This window comes from Chionomys nivalis, chromosome 11 (assembly GCF_950005125.1).
Source record: "Chionomys nivalis chromosome 11, mChiNiv1.1, whole genome shotgun sequence".
In the NCBI taxonomy this organism is placed as follows: Eukaryota; Metazoa; Chordata; class Mammalia; order Rodentia; family Cricetidae; genus Chionomys; species Chionomys nivalis.
This window is the reverse complement of record NC_080096.1, coordinates 59948041-59962902: the sequence shown is the minus strand read 5'-3', so window position 1 is coordinate 59962902 and position 14862 is coordinate 59948041. Positions and strand designations below refer to the sequence as shown.

General features: G+C 39.4%; 1 protein-coding gene across 5 annotated transcripts in view; it reads left to right on the top strand.

The window, feature by feature from the left end:
* Cntln (centlein) overlaps positions 1 to 14660 on the top strand; it is a 236057-nt gene extending 221397 nt beyond the window's left edge. For all 5 annotated transcript variants that reach the window (XM_057784199.1, XM_057784198.1, XM_057784196.1 and 2 more), the window contains 2 exons: positions 878 to 955; positions 13220 to 14660. In XM_057784199.1, the coding sequence (XP_057640182.1) occupies positions 878 to 955; positions 13220 to 13321 (180 nt within the window). In that variant the 3' untranslated portion in view covers positions 13322 to 14660. The remainder of the gene's footprint in view (positions 1 to 877; positions 956 to 13219) is intronic.
* The last annotated feature ends 202 nt before the right edge of the window (positions 14661 to 14862 follow it).

Genomic DNA, 14862 nt, shown 5'->3' with positions numbered 1-14862 from the left:
TTCTACTGGCTTTTGGGAGATGTTGTCTCTTTTTACGTGTGTGACTTAGGAAACACAGTCGCAAATACTGCAGAACACGTCTGTGGTGAAGCCAGGTTCCTGCTTCTGAGCTGATGGACTCTGATACATGAGAACTCGGCCAGCGGCCTCATATGCCGTACAGTCTACAAACCTTCTGGAAATAAAACGAACTTGAGTTCAAATACACTGCTCTCAATGTGTCGATGTATTCACTGTGCTTAATTACAGACCAGAGTGTGTTTAGAATGAACTGTACATCTTTTAGAGATTAAGGGGTGCAGTGTCTTGCCTGAATTATGTTCTTTAAGCAGTATCCAATTGTAATAAATTCATGTTAAAAGTATGAGAGGCTGTGTGAAGATTGACATGTAGTAAATTTCAGTGAGTGTTAGTTTCTCAAATGCTTCTATTTTTTTACATGTGATGGGGCTGTGTGTGTCTGTGTGTGTGAGAGGGGGGCTCTGGAACGGGGTTGGGGGGCAGAAGATAGAATTGGGTTCCTTAGAGTTGGAGTTGCAGGCTGTTGTAAGTCCCCTGACATGGATGCTGGGAATGAAACTCAGAGCCTCTGCAAGAGCAGCTCTTAACCACTGAGCCCTCTCTCCATTGTCTTTTTACTGTGTTATGTCATTTCCACTACCATCCATTCCTAGCGTGAGCCACAGTGTGAAAGCTGAAAAAATATTTCTAATATACTATGAAATAAACAGAGCTGCAGCTTCCACTTGTATATAAATATTTGTAAATTAAATACAAAAATAGATAGTATAGATTTAAATATCCCACCTGGAAGAGTCAGGTCACTCTTGGTTGATATTCCTATAGATGTTAACATGTCTGTTTTTATCTTCCTTAGGAGATTGAAAAGACAAAGATAGATGCTGAAAATGACAAGGAATGGCTGTTGTACATTCAGAAACTTCTGGAAGGACAGGTATTTCACTTTTTGCTTCATCTATTACAGCTTCTGAATAAACATCCTTGGCCTCACCTTTGCAGACACCCTTGTTTACTTCTGTTAGGTAAAGAAGGGATCGGGAGGTAGACAGGAAAGTTAACCCCCTATTTGTACTTTTGGACTTAACAAATGAAGCAAGTGCCCCGAGGAAGAGCCAACATGGGCCTCAGCAAGTGCATTAATTAAATTATTGAGTCAACCTCTCTGCTTGCTGGAGTGAAAAGGATCCATTCTCCCAGCCCTCTTAGGAACAGAGATTCTTTATTAGTGTCTTTAAAGTTGGAAGTTGATACGGACACCTGAGGAGTTCATGGGTTTCGGTGACCTTTTACTGTGGACCTGTTTCCAGTCAATTCATGTTTTCCTCACAGCCAGACAGCTGTTTATTACTGTGTCTTCCCGCACTCTCTACAATATTTTCTACTGAGACCTCGAGCAGCTTGTTAGTGGGAAGTAAATATTGATTTGGCATCCTGTCAATGCAGAAAGAATGAAAAAATTTCCACCAGAGGCCCCTCAAACATTTTCCTATTGACGTTTTCCGGGCCGAGTGGAAAGCTGCATAGAGGATGACAAGGCCAAGACGAGCTGGAGTCCCTGAGGGGTCTATTGAGGCTGCTGCTGTGACCAGTGTGATATACTTTTTCTCCCCTTTCAAGTATTTTTTTAATACACACATAGTCTGCTGGGATGTGCCCCTCTTGTAAGTGATCAAGGGCAGGTTATTGACAGGTGAGAGCCCTGCTTTCCTAGTCATAGCCAGCTTTTGTTTTGACATCACTGACAGCTTGTAATGCATTCTAAAACTTTTTCATTGTAGCCTTTTCCCCCCACCCTAATTGTTTATTTGAAAACCAAGCTGAAATAAATAAAAGCTTAAACATAATTGTCAAGATGGCAAGAGGAAACCCTATCCATCAGAGATGTTTGAAAGACACTGTGACTGTTTCTGCCAAGATTAAAAACAGAAGTTGATATACGTATTCTTATTTTAGATGAGTCTTGCCAGGTAGCATTTACCGTGTTTTTAGTGAAGTCAAGAATAAAGCAATGAAAGGGTTGGAGATGTAACCCAGTGGTTCTATGTCCATGATTAGAGTGTACACCCACTCAAGTGCAACCCCCAGCACCAAGACAAGAAACAAAGAACAATAAAGAAATAATACACAGGCCACTGATATTGTTAGTGTTAACTTTATATACTTCTGAAACATTATCTGCAGTTGCTTCGGTACTAGGATATGATTGGTGATGTTTTGGTTCAAGTTGTTGAAGTACAGATGCACAGGTGTGTGACAAGGCCTTTTACAATGACAATTTGATTTTTGAGAAGAGGGGTCACTTTTTTTACTTAAGATGGACCTTTATTTTGAATCATGTGTATGTGTGTGGGGGGGTGCGCATGCGTGCACTGATGAGACCAGACATCAGATGCCTCTGGAGCTGATCTTACAGGAAGTTGTAAGCTGCCGGTATGAGTGCTGGGAAACAAATTTAGGCCTTCTGCAGGAGCGGTACGTGCTCTTAACTGATGGGACATCTCTTCAGTCTAGAGAGCTCATTTCTGCTCTTTTCTTAATCATGCTGTTTGCGCAGGCTCAGCCCAGTGCCTGGCACATGAAGCAGTTCAATGATAGTTGGTATAAAGTATTTTTAAGCTTAAAAATGATAGAAATAATCTTGTAATGATTTTCTAAGTGTTCACCTTGTAACTAGGACCTTGTAGTTCCCTTAATTAGATTTTTTATCATCAATTATGCCCATAAAATAATGAATCAATATGTTTAAATCTTGCTAAAGCTATACTGATCCCAGACCTAGTTTAGAGGTAGTAGTTGTTCATGTGTGTGTATGTGCATTTGTGTATCCTGTGTATGTGTGTGTCTTACACATGTAAAAGTGTACATACATATTCTGCATTATCTGGATATATGCTTATTCTGTCCAGTTAGTGTTAAAAATTCTCTGTTGAAATGGCACCAGGCTGCTTAATACTGCAGTTTGATATAGTGCCTTTTTGTGCCACTGAGCCTGGACTCTGGAATATAATTGCCTGGTAGTATTGATTTAATTGCACAGGTTTATTTGTGGACTCCTAATTATTGACTGGAGGTAAATTTAATGGAGCAGTCTTTATGAACACCGAGAAGCACTGCTGTTGCTGCCGTACATAATGAACTGCATCATCTGCCTTTAGACCGTTTCTCAAGCTAATTTTATTCTGTTGTGACAGTATGATAACATTTAAAAAGTCAAAGACTTTCTTATTTTTATTACTGACATAGGTGGTTTTGCTGATGTCTTTGGATTTTGAGGGAAGAAAAATAGGCATTTCAATGGTTGCACTTGGTTGTCACTTTATAATTATGCCCAAGAGAAAAATCTATAAAATAGAAAACATCTCTTTTCTTCTCTCTCTATCCCGGCAATTATCTTTGTACGGTGTTTTCAGAAATGTTTCCTTTGCCCACCAGGTTTTCAGAGTCTGAGATGCTCACAGAGTTGTATGGGCAAAACTGTAAATATGTTTGCTTCTGTCTTCCTGTGCATGCATTTACACAACCTTTGGACTGTGGAGTAAGTGAACATATTTCCTACAAAATTACCTGACTTGATTCTGACATAGCAGGATTAAAATATTTAAAAGATAAAGATATAGGACATACCTTGTCTGCCCTCCTTCTGTGTTGTTCTGTATTGTTTGGTAGAATCCTGAATATTGAGATTCACCAGCCCCGTGACTGCTGACTGCTTTCATAATGACATTTTATATGATGATACCCTCACCACAAATGCAGCATGCTGAAGTGTATGATACAATATTTATTACTGTCCTTAGTCAGAGACCCATGCATAGGTGGGTTTATTTAACTGCAGAGGGCAAGGACACAGCCTTGCTATTTCAAGTAGTTATAATGTAATTAGTAGTTTTATGTATTTGATATTTTTCCGAGTAAGAATCTCTTGGAAAAATGCCTTCCTAAGATGTTTCCATTTTTTTTTTTTTGTGGTATGGATAATTTTATCTTAAAACGTTTACTTGTGCTTTCTTTTATATTTATGTGATTTTAAATTTTCACTTTATGAGGGAGACAAAGAAGTATAGATGAGGGGAACCCCAAAATTTGTTTTTATGTAGTTTAAGGAGTAGATGAGAATAGAACTGAGGGGCTGGAGAGATGGCTCAGTGGTCCTCTGTTCTTCCAGAGGTCCCAGGTTCAATTCCCAGCACCCACATGGCAGCTCACAACTGTCTGTAACTCCAGTTCCAACGGATCTGACACTATTACACCAATGCACATCAAATTAGAAAAAACTAGAGCTGAAAGTAGAGAATAGGTGATTCTGGCATTTGAGCAAGAGTGTGCCTTACGAAGGTACAGGGCGGCAGCGTGCAGGGTTTTGGACATGGAAGAGGTGACAGCAGCCGTGGAAACAGGAGAGCTGCCCACATTGCCCAGAGTTAGAGCACCGCAAGCATGGAGTGCATGACCAGTTCCAAATCAAAGGTGGATTATCTCAGCGCCCAACACAATGAGAAAGTTGAAGTGTGCTGAAGAACCTCAGTGGTCAAGAGAGCTAGTGTGTTAGGGAGGAAATACTAACTAGTGACTGAAGCCATAGAATTTTTAGTAAGTTAATAATATTTTTCCTTAATTCATCCCAGTCTTTTGTCGGTCTGGCCTCAGTTTAAGAAAACATTTCACATTCTTATGTGAACAAGGAAAGATTGAAAGCCCAGATACTTGTATTGGCCCTGTATTAACCCCGTCTCCCTTTCCGTGTCTGAGAACGAGGCTGTATTCTCATCCGTAAATTTTCCTTTGGCTTCAGATGTGTCTGTTCCTGTTAACTGCCTCAGATCTTCCAAATGCTGAAGTTTCAGGTGCTTGTTTTCTCTAGTGTCCTTCTTCACTTCTGTTGACTGCCAGGGAGTGTGACAAATGGCCCTGGCCTTTGTAGCTGGAGGGATGAGCAGTATGAAAGTTAAGTCCCTCATGGAACTCTGAAGCCATCGCCTCCAGGTACCGCTGCCTGCATGGTATTTGTGACTTGTATCCGTGCTCACATGCTGCACACGTACCTGCTCTCACACATACACAACCACGTGGTCACCCATAGACATTCCTTACAACCTGAAGAGAAAGCAAGATAGAAATCTCCACTCACCCTGCTTCACGTTTTTTAAGTAACAACTTGAAGCCTTTTTTTTTTTTGAGAAAAAAGACATTTATGCTAAGTTAAAGCAGTTCTTTAAAATTATTAAATTCTAAATTATACTACGGGCTTTGTGACAGTTATTTATCACCTTTGTGTAGTTTTATCTACTCAAAAGCTTGTTTTTATGGCTTGTGTTCTAAAAGTAAGTCTTATGCAAATACCAGTAGATTGTCCTTCGTATTCTCCTCATTTGAAAACGTTTACAGGGTGCCTATGTTCTGCTACAGCATTGGTCACCATGGGAGGCAAAGGAAATAACTCAGGTCCTGAGTTTAATCTAAAACAAGAAAATACCAAGGGCTCTGTGTGCATCACTGATGGGAAGGTAAAGCACTTTGACCACTCCTCAAAAGGTTTATGTTGCCAGAAATTCTGCTTCTCAGTACACTGCTGACAGAGCTGAAAGCAGCCTCCTGAGAAGGTACTTGTACATCCATGCTCATACAGACAAAAGTGAAAACTATCCCAATGTCTGTTTGTCTGTTAATGGATATATAGATAAATCTCTCTCTCTCTCTCTCTCTCTCTCTCTCTCTCTCTCTCTCTCTCTCTCTCTCTCACACACACACACACACACACACACACACACATACACACACACACACACACATTAATCTTCAACCAACAGAGATAAGCCTTCAGAAGCTTGCAATCCATTGTTAGAAGTAGGAGTCTTCTTTTTACCTAAATATTAAACATTATTTGTGAGCTCAAAAGGCCTAGGTATGAATACTAGTGTTGAAAATTTGTGAATTTGAAAATTAATTTAGGTTAAGAAGCAGCTTAACTTTTAGAAAAAAGTATTCAGCAGGGTATGAATTCTAAAACTCTGTGTTGTTGTTTAGAGGTGACAACTGAGGAGGTGATGAGGTCATGAGGGAAGGTCATTAAAGAATAGAATTAGAGCCTGTGAGATTAAGGAGCTTGCTATTTCTTCTCTGTACCACACAGGAACACAGAGAAGACCATAGTCTACATTTCAGCAGTGCCCTTGCAAATACTGGATGCAGCCGAGTCTTTGTTTTAGTTTTGCTAACCTCTTGAACTGTGAGATTGAAATGCTTGTTTAAGCCACTCAGTCTGTGGCACTGTGTTGCAGTTCCTGATCCAATTAGATAACTCTTAACTGTAAATGTATAAATAGACATGTCTCTAATATATAGTTCTTGACTTTGGATAAAGGAATCATGTTAAAAAGAATTTACTAGTGGTAGTAAATATATTGTTTGTTCTACTGTATGTTGCCTTTGCCAGCAAAACAAGTTCCCATAGTTGAAATTCTTGCAGTATGTGTGGCAGGTGGGATATGGAGGGAATGTGAGAGGCCTCAATGTTCACTAAAGGTAGCACAGGTCCAAATTGAGGTCAAGAAGGTTTAGGAAATGAGGTTGTCTCTGGGATAGTCTCATTGTCCAAGGAATTATCTTGAAGGTAAAAGGGTGCCTTTGGCCTATGAGCATACATGTCATTAGTTTGGTTTTAAAAAGAGGCTTGATAGACATGGGTTAGCTAAGACCATTGCCTCCCATGGAGATTCTAATGATAGATATAAGCCTAGTGCATACATTATTTCCCACGGGAACCCGATGTAGAGCCTTATCATAGGCCAAGAATGCTGCTCGGCTTACCTAAACATGCACACGTTTCTCTTCCATGGTATATGACTTACCCAGGCCATAAAGAATTTGCTAATAATTCCTTTCCTAAATCTTGAAGTATCTTACTAAAGGTCACATATCTCCTAAGGACTTCATAAATAGGATACTTTGCCAAGTTGCTTTAAATGTTATCTAAGTATTCCTTGAGGCAAAAGAAAAAAAACTGAAGCATTTTTAAAGTCTTAACAATTTTCAGTTCTTATCTATGGTTTCTAGAGCCATTTTTAAGTTTTAAGTGCTGATCAATTATAGATTCTACCAGAATCGGAGGGCATCAGATGCAGCCTTCTCTGTCAGCTTTCAACAGTGCTACGAGAGGTGCATCTCTGAGGACAAGCAGGAGATATCCAAGTGACTCTAGGATATGGAGTTCGAAATCCAGGGCCAAATATAGCTGTAGATGACTTCTTCCTTCTCATAGCATTCCGAATTATTTTAATAGGTTCACTCTTTAATTTTGAGGTAACCAGTTAGACCTGTCCATTTGGATATGTAGGTCTCTGCATGAGTCATTATTGCTGTGTGATTAAGCAGACACATAGCATCAGACCAAACTATGCACCCTTAGTTTGGGTGCAAATGTCATTGGCCTTCCTTAGAATGTCTTTGAATCTTACTGTATCCAGTCCTTGACTAGCAGCTATAATATAAAAATTTTATATTTTTATTTTGTAAACTCAAGTTAGATATTAATAAAGGTAATATCTTTTGAAGAATCATCTTCACACAAATCACAAGAATAAAATGATTACACTGTTAGCTTTATCCCTGAGATTTAAAGGTTATTCTTATTTTAATATACCAGCTTTCAATTTTTAGTTATTAGTTGAAACTCTAGTCACTACTGATATCTTGGAGTCATGGGTTTTAGGCTTCAGTGTTTTCTTAAGATAGTTCCATAGAACCTTCATCTAGCGATGGATGGAGATAGAGACAGAGACCCACACTGGAGCAGCGGACTGAGCTCCCAAGGTCCTAATGAGGAGCAGAAGGAGGGAGAACATGAACAAGGAAGTCAGGACCACGAGGGGTGCACCCACCCACTGAGACAGTGGGGCCCATCTATTGGGAGCTCACCAAGGCCAGCTGGACTGTGACTGAAAAAGCATGGGATAAAACCGGACTCTCTGAACATGGCAGACAATGAGAGCTGACGAGAGGCCAAGGACAATGGCACGGGGTTTTGATCCTACTTCATGTTCTGGCTTTGTGGGAGCCTAGACAGTTTGGATGTTCATCTTCCTAGACCTGGATGGAAGGGGGAGGACCTTGGACTTTCCACAGGGCAGGGAACCCTGACTGGTCTTGGGACTGGAGAGGGAGGAGAAGAGGAGTGGGGGGAGGGGGAGAGGGGCGGGAGGAGGGGGAGGGAAATGGGAGGCAGGGAGGAAGCAGAAATTTTTTTTTCAATAAAACATAAAAAATAAAAAAAAAGATTGTTCTGAAATGTCTGCATTTTAAATCTCACCTTATACAGGAACACTAACCCCAACTTCTGAGTGTGAATAATTTTAGGATTCTGACAGTGGCAAACCAGTTCCAAAGAGCAAAAGGGAGGTTAAAAGCCCTTCCGACTTCAGGAAATCACTTCCGTAACAAATCTCATTCTACAACAGCGGCAACGAAGCCGCTGAAGACCTTCTTTAAGAAGGATCAAGAAAAAGTTTACTTGTTCAGACATCCCTGATAAACATTTATATCAAGAAATCTCACTCAGCATCAAATCTTCCAGCTTCACATTTCCACATGCCAGGGATGTAAACCTGTCATTCTGCGCTTATAGCTAGGAGTTTCACTTCTCCTTTTATATAGGAGAAATACCTCATACAGGCCCTCTGAATGCTGTGTTCTATCGCATCCCATCATCAAAGCAAGGCAGTGTAAATGTTAGGTGTGCTGTTTTCTGTGTGTTTGATGAAATGTGTATGTTAGCCATTCGAGTTGCCACTTAACCCCAACCCTAGAATCCTGTCATGAAAAGGATAGTGGTGCTTTCTGTGTCCGAGCTGTTGGAGAGGCTTAGCAGCCTTCAGAATACACGCAGAAACTGCTTATTTAACTGCAAACTTCTAGAGGAAATAAGTTTTCTCTTGATGTAGACTCATGAGTGATGGGGAATCTTTGTCAGCCAATTATCTTTAAGAGGTGGGACCATGTAAAGACATGGCTTTCTGGTACCTGGAGAAAAACTGCCTTGAGGCCCAGGGGCTCTGTGGTTCTCTTGCTATGCAGCTGAGCTTGGACTTCTCATTCCTGTTTAGTGAGTTTGCCCTTTATAATGGAGAAAAATATAACCGGTCTATCTTTTAGCTAGCCTGTTTTTTTTTTTCTCAACCTGAGGTAATTCAACACACAAGTAGCAGAAGGTGCAGAATGCCTGCTCCTTAAACATATTTTACACTTAAAAATGTATTAGTGGTGGTAGAAGCCTGTAACCCCAGAACTCTACATGGACTAAAATGATTAGGCAAGCCATGGGACTTTTAAGGCATTTTCTGAGATAGGCCATATTTTAAGTACCATTTCAGTCCTAATTCACTAATATAGAGCTGTATGCCAGGAACTGATGTACATGCAATTCTCATAGTATTTTTGAGGAGGGGGCTATTAGATGGCTCAGCAGCTATGAATACATGTGTTCTTGCAGAGGACCCAAGTATAAGTTGCAGCACCCATGTCAGGCAGTTCGTAACCACCCGCAACTCCAGCTCCAGGGCACTCAGTGCTCCATTCTAAATTCTGCTGGTGCCTCCACTCATATGCACGTACCCACACAGAGAAAGACATGAATACATCCTTTAAAATGAAACTAAGAAGATTTTGGGAGAGCTTTTATGCATCACTAAAGGTTGTTATAGTCCATCTAACTTTAGATTAACATTAATATGTGATATTTGCATTTTGATGATAATCTGTATATGGTATAAGTGATGAGACTCAATTAACCAAAATGGCTGACTGAGAAATCTCATTCTTAATCTCTTAGGAATTTTTGTGAATTAATTCTAACTTAAGCAGGATCATATTTGTATAACTGACTAAAAATCTTACTAAATGAATAGATAGTATAAACTTAGGAAGGAAGGAGTGCTATTTCTAAAACTGAAGCTCCTGGTGCATGGAAAGACTCATAAGACTCAAGGGCAGGGGCTATTTCTCACAAGTGAAAGGAGCTAGAACCTACTAGTTGCCTTTGGAGTGTACTCATTTGGAAGCAATGTATATGTTTATTAAATAGTTCATAACCATTTATAGATGTTTTATAATTCTGACTTTCCTTAATCTATCTTTAAATTTATAAAGATTATTTTTATAAAAGTCACATAAATTTTCTGTTAAAAATTCCTTAATTAAGATTGAGCATTATATTATTTTGTGTATGTGTTACACATACTTTGAGAATGCGTATGTGCAAGTGCCCACACTCTTACACAAACTTTTAGAGACCAGAAGAGAATACAGGGTGTCCTGCTCTCTCACTCCCCAGCTTGTGTTCCGGACACAGGGTCTCACTGAATCTGGAGCTTTCTGTGTGGAGGCGACCTCTGGTTTCCACCCCGCATGCCAGGTGCATGCCTCATGCTCGGCTTTCCTGAGGCACCACGAATCTGAATCAGGATGTCCCACTTATGCAGCAAGTGCTCTCATCAACCAAGGAGATGGCTCCCTTAAATATTTTTAATTTTTCTTTTCTTATTTGTCATGAAAAGACCTTTGTACACATGAATTCACAGCAACTGTAACTGCATTCAGAAGATCTATAAAATAAATTTTAAAAAATCCCAGCATAGATGGAGGAGTGTCTCCCAGCATCTCACCTATACCCAAGGAGCTATTGGCAGCTGATGGCTACTGCAGGAGAGGATTAGTTTTCTCCATCGGTCTGGTCCCTTAGAGACGGCTCACGGTTTAGCCATGCCCACACAGGGAGCACCAAGTGAACTCAGTGGTTCAAAAACAGAGTCTTTGAAGTTAGGAGGGAAAGTGATGTGGGGGACAGGGGAAGAATTAGAAGAGAGGAAATACAGGCTGTCTTTAACCAAAACACATTATACACATGTATGAAATTCTCAAAGAACAAAATGTATATTTTTCTATGACATTTTGAACTACATCTATCATTACAATAATAAACGACAAGCTTATAAATGTCAGTCAGAAGGAATACTGAGTTTAGAGGAGAAACATGTGAGAAATGGCGCGTTGTTAGCTAGATAATCACAAAGCCAGCATGCTTTCTACATGAGCCCCTAGAGCAGAAACCGAACATGAGACCATGAAACAGACCATGAAGAACCAAAGGCTTCCTTGAAAACAGACATCTTTACTCTCAGAGAATCACAGTGCCATGAAACACCTTAGTCATGTGTCCTGAGATAATGGAACTGTTTTACAGTTTGACGTTACTCAGACTTGCTTGATCAGAGATTCATTTTTCTAGAAAATATTAGGGAATAAACTTTTTAAGCATTCATTTCTGCCCGTAAAAGATTGGAGGTTGTTCCATCGTATCTATTTTGCTTTCAGACAGAAATGTGTATTTATGTACATAGTTAAATAATAGTTACCCCAGGGTCTTGTCATTTGGGGCCTAGTGCTTGCTAGACAAAAACAAGTCTTTTTTTATCATGCATTCTTTAAAAGCTAACATTAATGCCCTGATGACTTAATTATCAAATTAGTAAAACTAGCAGTTTTATCAAGTGTAACTCCTTTCTTCTCAAATATGCTGTTTGCTAAAGCAAGAATTTGTTGTGATTGTCCTCAAGAAAAGAGGCAAATACATCCTTCTAGTATCTAATGCTCTCTTCCCACCTTTCTAGCCCTAAAATGTGTATGCTGTGCATATATGCTTATGATGATGTTTTCCCTCCTAGAAAGACTCTTTCATGTCAATATATATTTCTTATGCTCGGTTGTACCTTTAAAGAAATATCCTGCTTGACACTTTCCCCCCTGGTGAATTTCAAATGAAAGAGATGTGCATGTGAAGCTCTTGAGTTTGGGGGATGCAGGCATACACTCAGATCGACTAGGAAGCTACTGAAAGATCTTTGCCATTGTTTTCTCTTCTTACCAGTTCAAATTCAGGAAACAACCATTTTGATCGACTTGATCAAATCCTTTGGCCGAACCATACAGAGGACAGTGACTGGCTGTCTTTGCTCAGTCCTGACAAGGGACACCACCAGGGCTTGTCCTAACACAGCAAAAACCTGACATGACTTCCCTCTAAGAAAGAGATATGAATACTATAAGCATTCTAACAGTTTTAGGGAAACAAACAAAATAATATTTTCCTGATCAATCAAAGGGACAAACCCAAGAAATATTTAATGAATTTCCTAATTATGACAGACTTCTTATATAAAACCAAAGAGAAGAAATAAGTTGAACTTCAGAGGGTATTTGAGGTGGCAGTCCAGACTTACTTACAACCCATGTATGGGCATGTTCACATTCTACCAGCAAGCCAAGGAAGCATCAGGAACAATAAAACTACCAGCAAAGTTTTATCAATTATGAAATTTTAAAATGTGTTCACATTTCATAAACTCAGCAGTTTCTGAAACATGTGTATTACACTTTGATGTACCAAACAAACTTTAACAACTTAATCAATGGGTATACTTTTACCATTTTTTCTCTCTGAAATTTTATCCTGCAACTCTTGAGATATTGGGCTCTCATACAGACAAGTGTATTGATAGTTCTCTCTCATTCTTTTATGACTGATGAACATATAGTACCACTACTGTGGGCCTGTGTGCCCCAGAGATGACTGTAACCTGCTATTGATCAGCTGATTGAAGATGAATGGCTTAGCTGCTTGTATTGCAGATTACATCATTAACATGGTCAGTAAACCATGAATTGGTCAATAAGACGTTTATCTTTTTTCATTTTATTTCGGCTCTTTTATCATTTTTATTAGAAACGCCAAAATTACCCACACTAACCAGGAAGATCTCTTGAAAAGTGATCCAGTAGGGTACTATTATAACTTCAAAGTTACAGACAGCTAAAATCTAATGCCTTAATGATATTTAGTGTGTGGTTTTGTCAGTTTCTTTCAGTTTGTATTACTTTTTCATATTTGTGTGTTTTTGTGTAAACATGCAGATCATATGGTGTGTTTGTGTGCATGAGTGTGTATGTGTGTATGTCTGTGCATCTGTGTGTCTGGGTAGGTCAGATGACAACCTCGGTAGTCAGGTTTCTCCTGTGGATTCTGGGAATGAAGCTCAGGCTTCGTGGAAAGGGTCCTTATCTTCTGAGTCATCTCATCAGCCCTTGTATATGTTTTTGAATTGAAGAAAATACAGAGTTTAATAATTTTTGTTTGTTTTTTCTCTTACAGCTTCCTTTTGCCTCATATTTACTAGAAGCAATACTGGAGAAAATAAATGAAAACAAGAAACTAACTGAAGGATATTTCACAGTTATGAAGGACTTTAGATAATGCTATAGATGCAGCATATATTTATATATGTATGTATCTGTGTTCAAATATGAGGATTTCTTGTGCTATGCTGGCAAACAGTCCAGAACAGTGTCTGCTCCAGCTATCAATGAGTGTCCTCAATGCCAAAAGAAGAAATCTCTGAAATTAACTGACTGCTGAACAAGGGTAACTAGTTTAACTAGTTTAGTTTGAGTGCATAGCCACTTAAAAGGAAAGTCAAGCATCTGATTGCTGGATAAAAATGTTTTCACAAATACAAACTTAAAATAATTTCCTTCCAGTACAAAGAAAAAAACAAAGACAAGCTTGTCACATACATATTAGTCTGAGTATAAAAAGAAAATGGTGGAAATAAATTGCTTAATATTGTAAATTTTACATGAAAACTAGACTTTTGTATAAAATTGTTATAAATGATCCTTTGTTATCCAGGGAATGGCATATTTGTGTGATGAGAAAATATAAGTAAATTATCTTAACATGAAGGAGGAGAATTGAATGAAGCTATTGTGTGGTCGATTGTATCTGTTCTTATTTACATACTGAATTATACAGAAGGTACTGTGTTTTTCTAGAATTATCTGGCAAAATAAAAAGCATTTTCTCCTCCTTTATCTTCTTGTGCAGTCATGTAAAGCAGCAAGGGCCAGGAGAGCACGTCTCATGTTAGGGTGGATGTGGTAGACTTCCTACTGTGACCATCTAATTAGCAATGCCTTCTCGTCATGATGGACCGCTGTATCTGGTTCTGGAATGTCCCCCTCACTGCACTTCCTCACTGTGTTCTTGCCACACTCTGGTGCCTCTGAGTCACTGAACTTGGGCCTTCACACTTGATCCAGGTATCCTGTCTCTGCAGAATTCTCTGTGTGTTACTTTACTCATGCCCGTCTTCTCATTATTCAGGTTCACTTTGCCAGTTCCCTCCTGTTTAGCACAAAAACACTTTGTAGCCAGTGAGATTCTTTCTTCTATCTCTTGTATTCTATTGATTATGCTTGTTTCTGTAGTCTCTGCTCGTTGACCTATATTTGCCATATCCAGCTGGCACTGCGAGGGGTGCACCCACACACTGAGGCAATGGGGATGTTCTATCGGGAACTCACCAAGGCCAGCTGGCCGGGGACTGAAAAAGCATGGGACAAAACCGGTCTTGCTGAACATAATGGACAATGAGGACTACTGAGAACTGAAGAACAATGGCAATGGGTTCTTGATCCTATTGCACGTAATGGCTTTGTGGGAGCCCAGGTAGTTTGGATGCTCACCTTAATAGACCTGGATGGAGGTGGGTGGTCCTTGGACCTCCCACAGGGCAGAGAAACCTGCTTGCTCTTTGGGCTGAGGAGGAAGGAAGACTTGATTGGGGGAGGGGGAGGGAATGGGAGGTGGTGGTGGGGAAGAGGCAGAAATCTTTAATAATTAAATAAATTAATTAATAAAATAAAAAATAAAATAAAGTAACAAAATTCAAAAAAAACACTTTGTAGCATGTAAAATCATATGAGATTCAATTTTAATGTCTTATAAATAAAGAG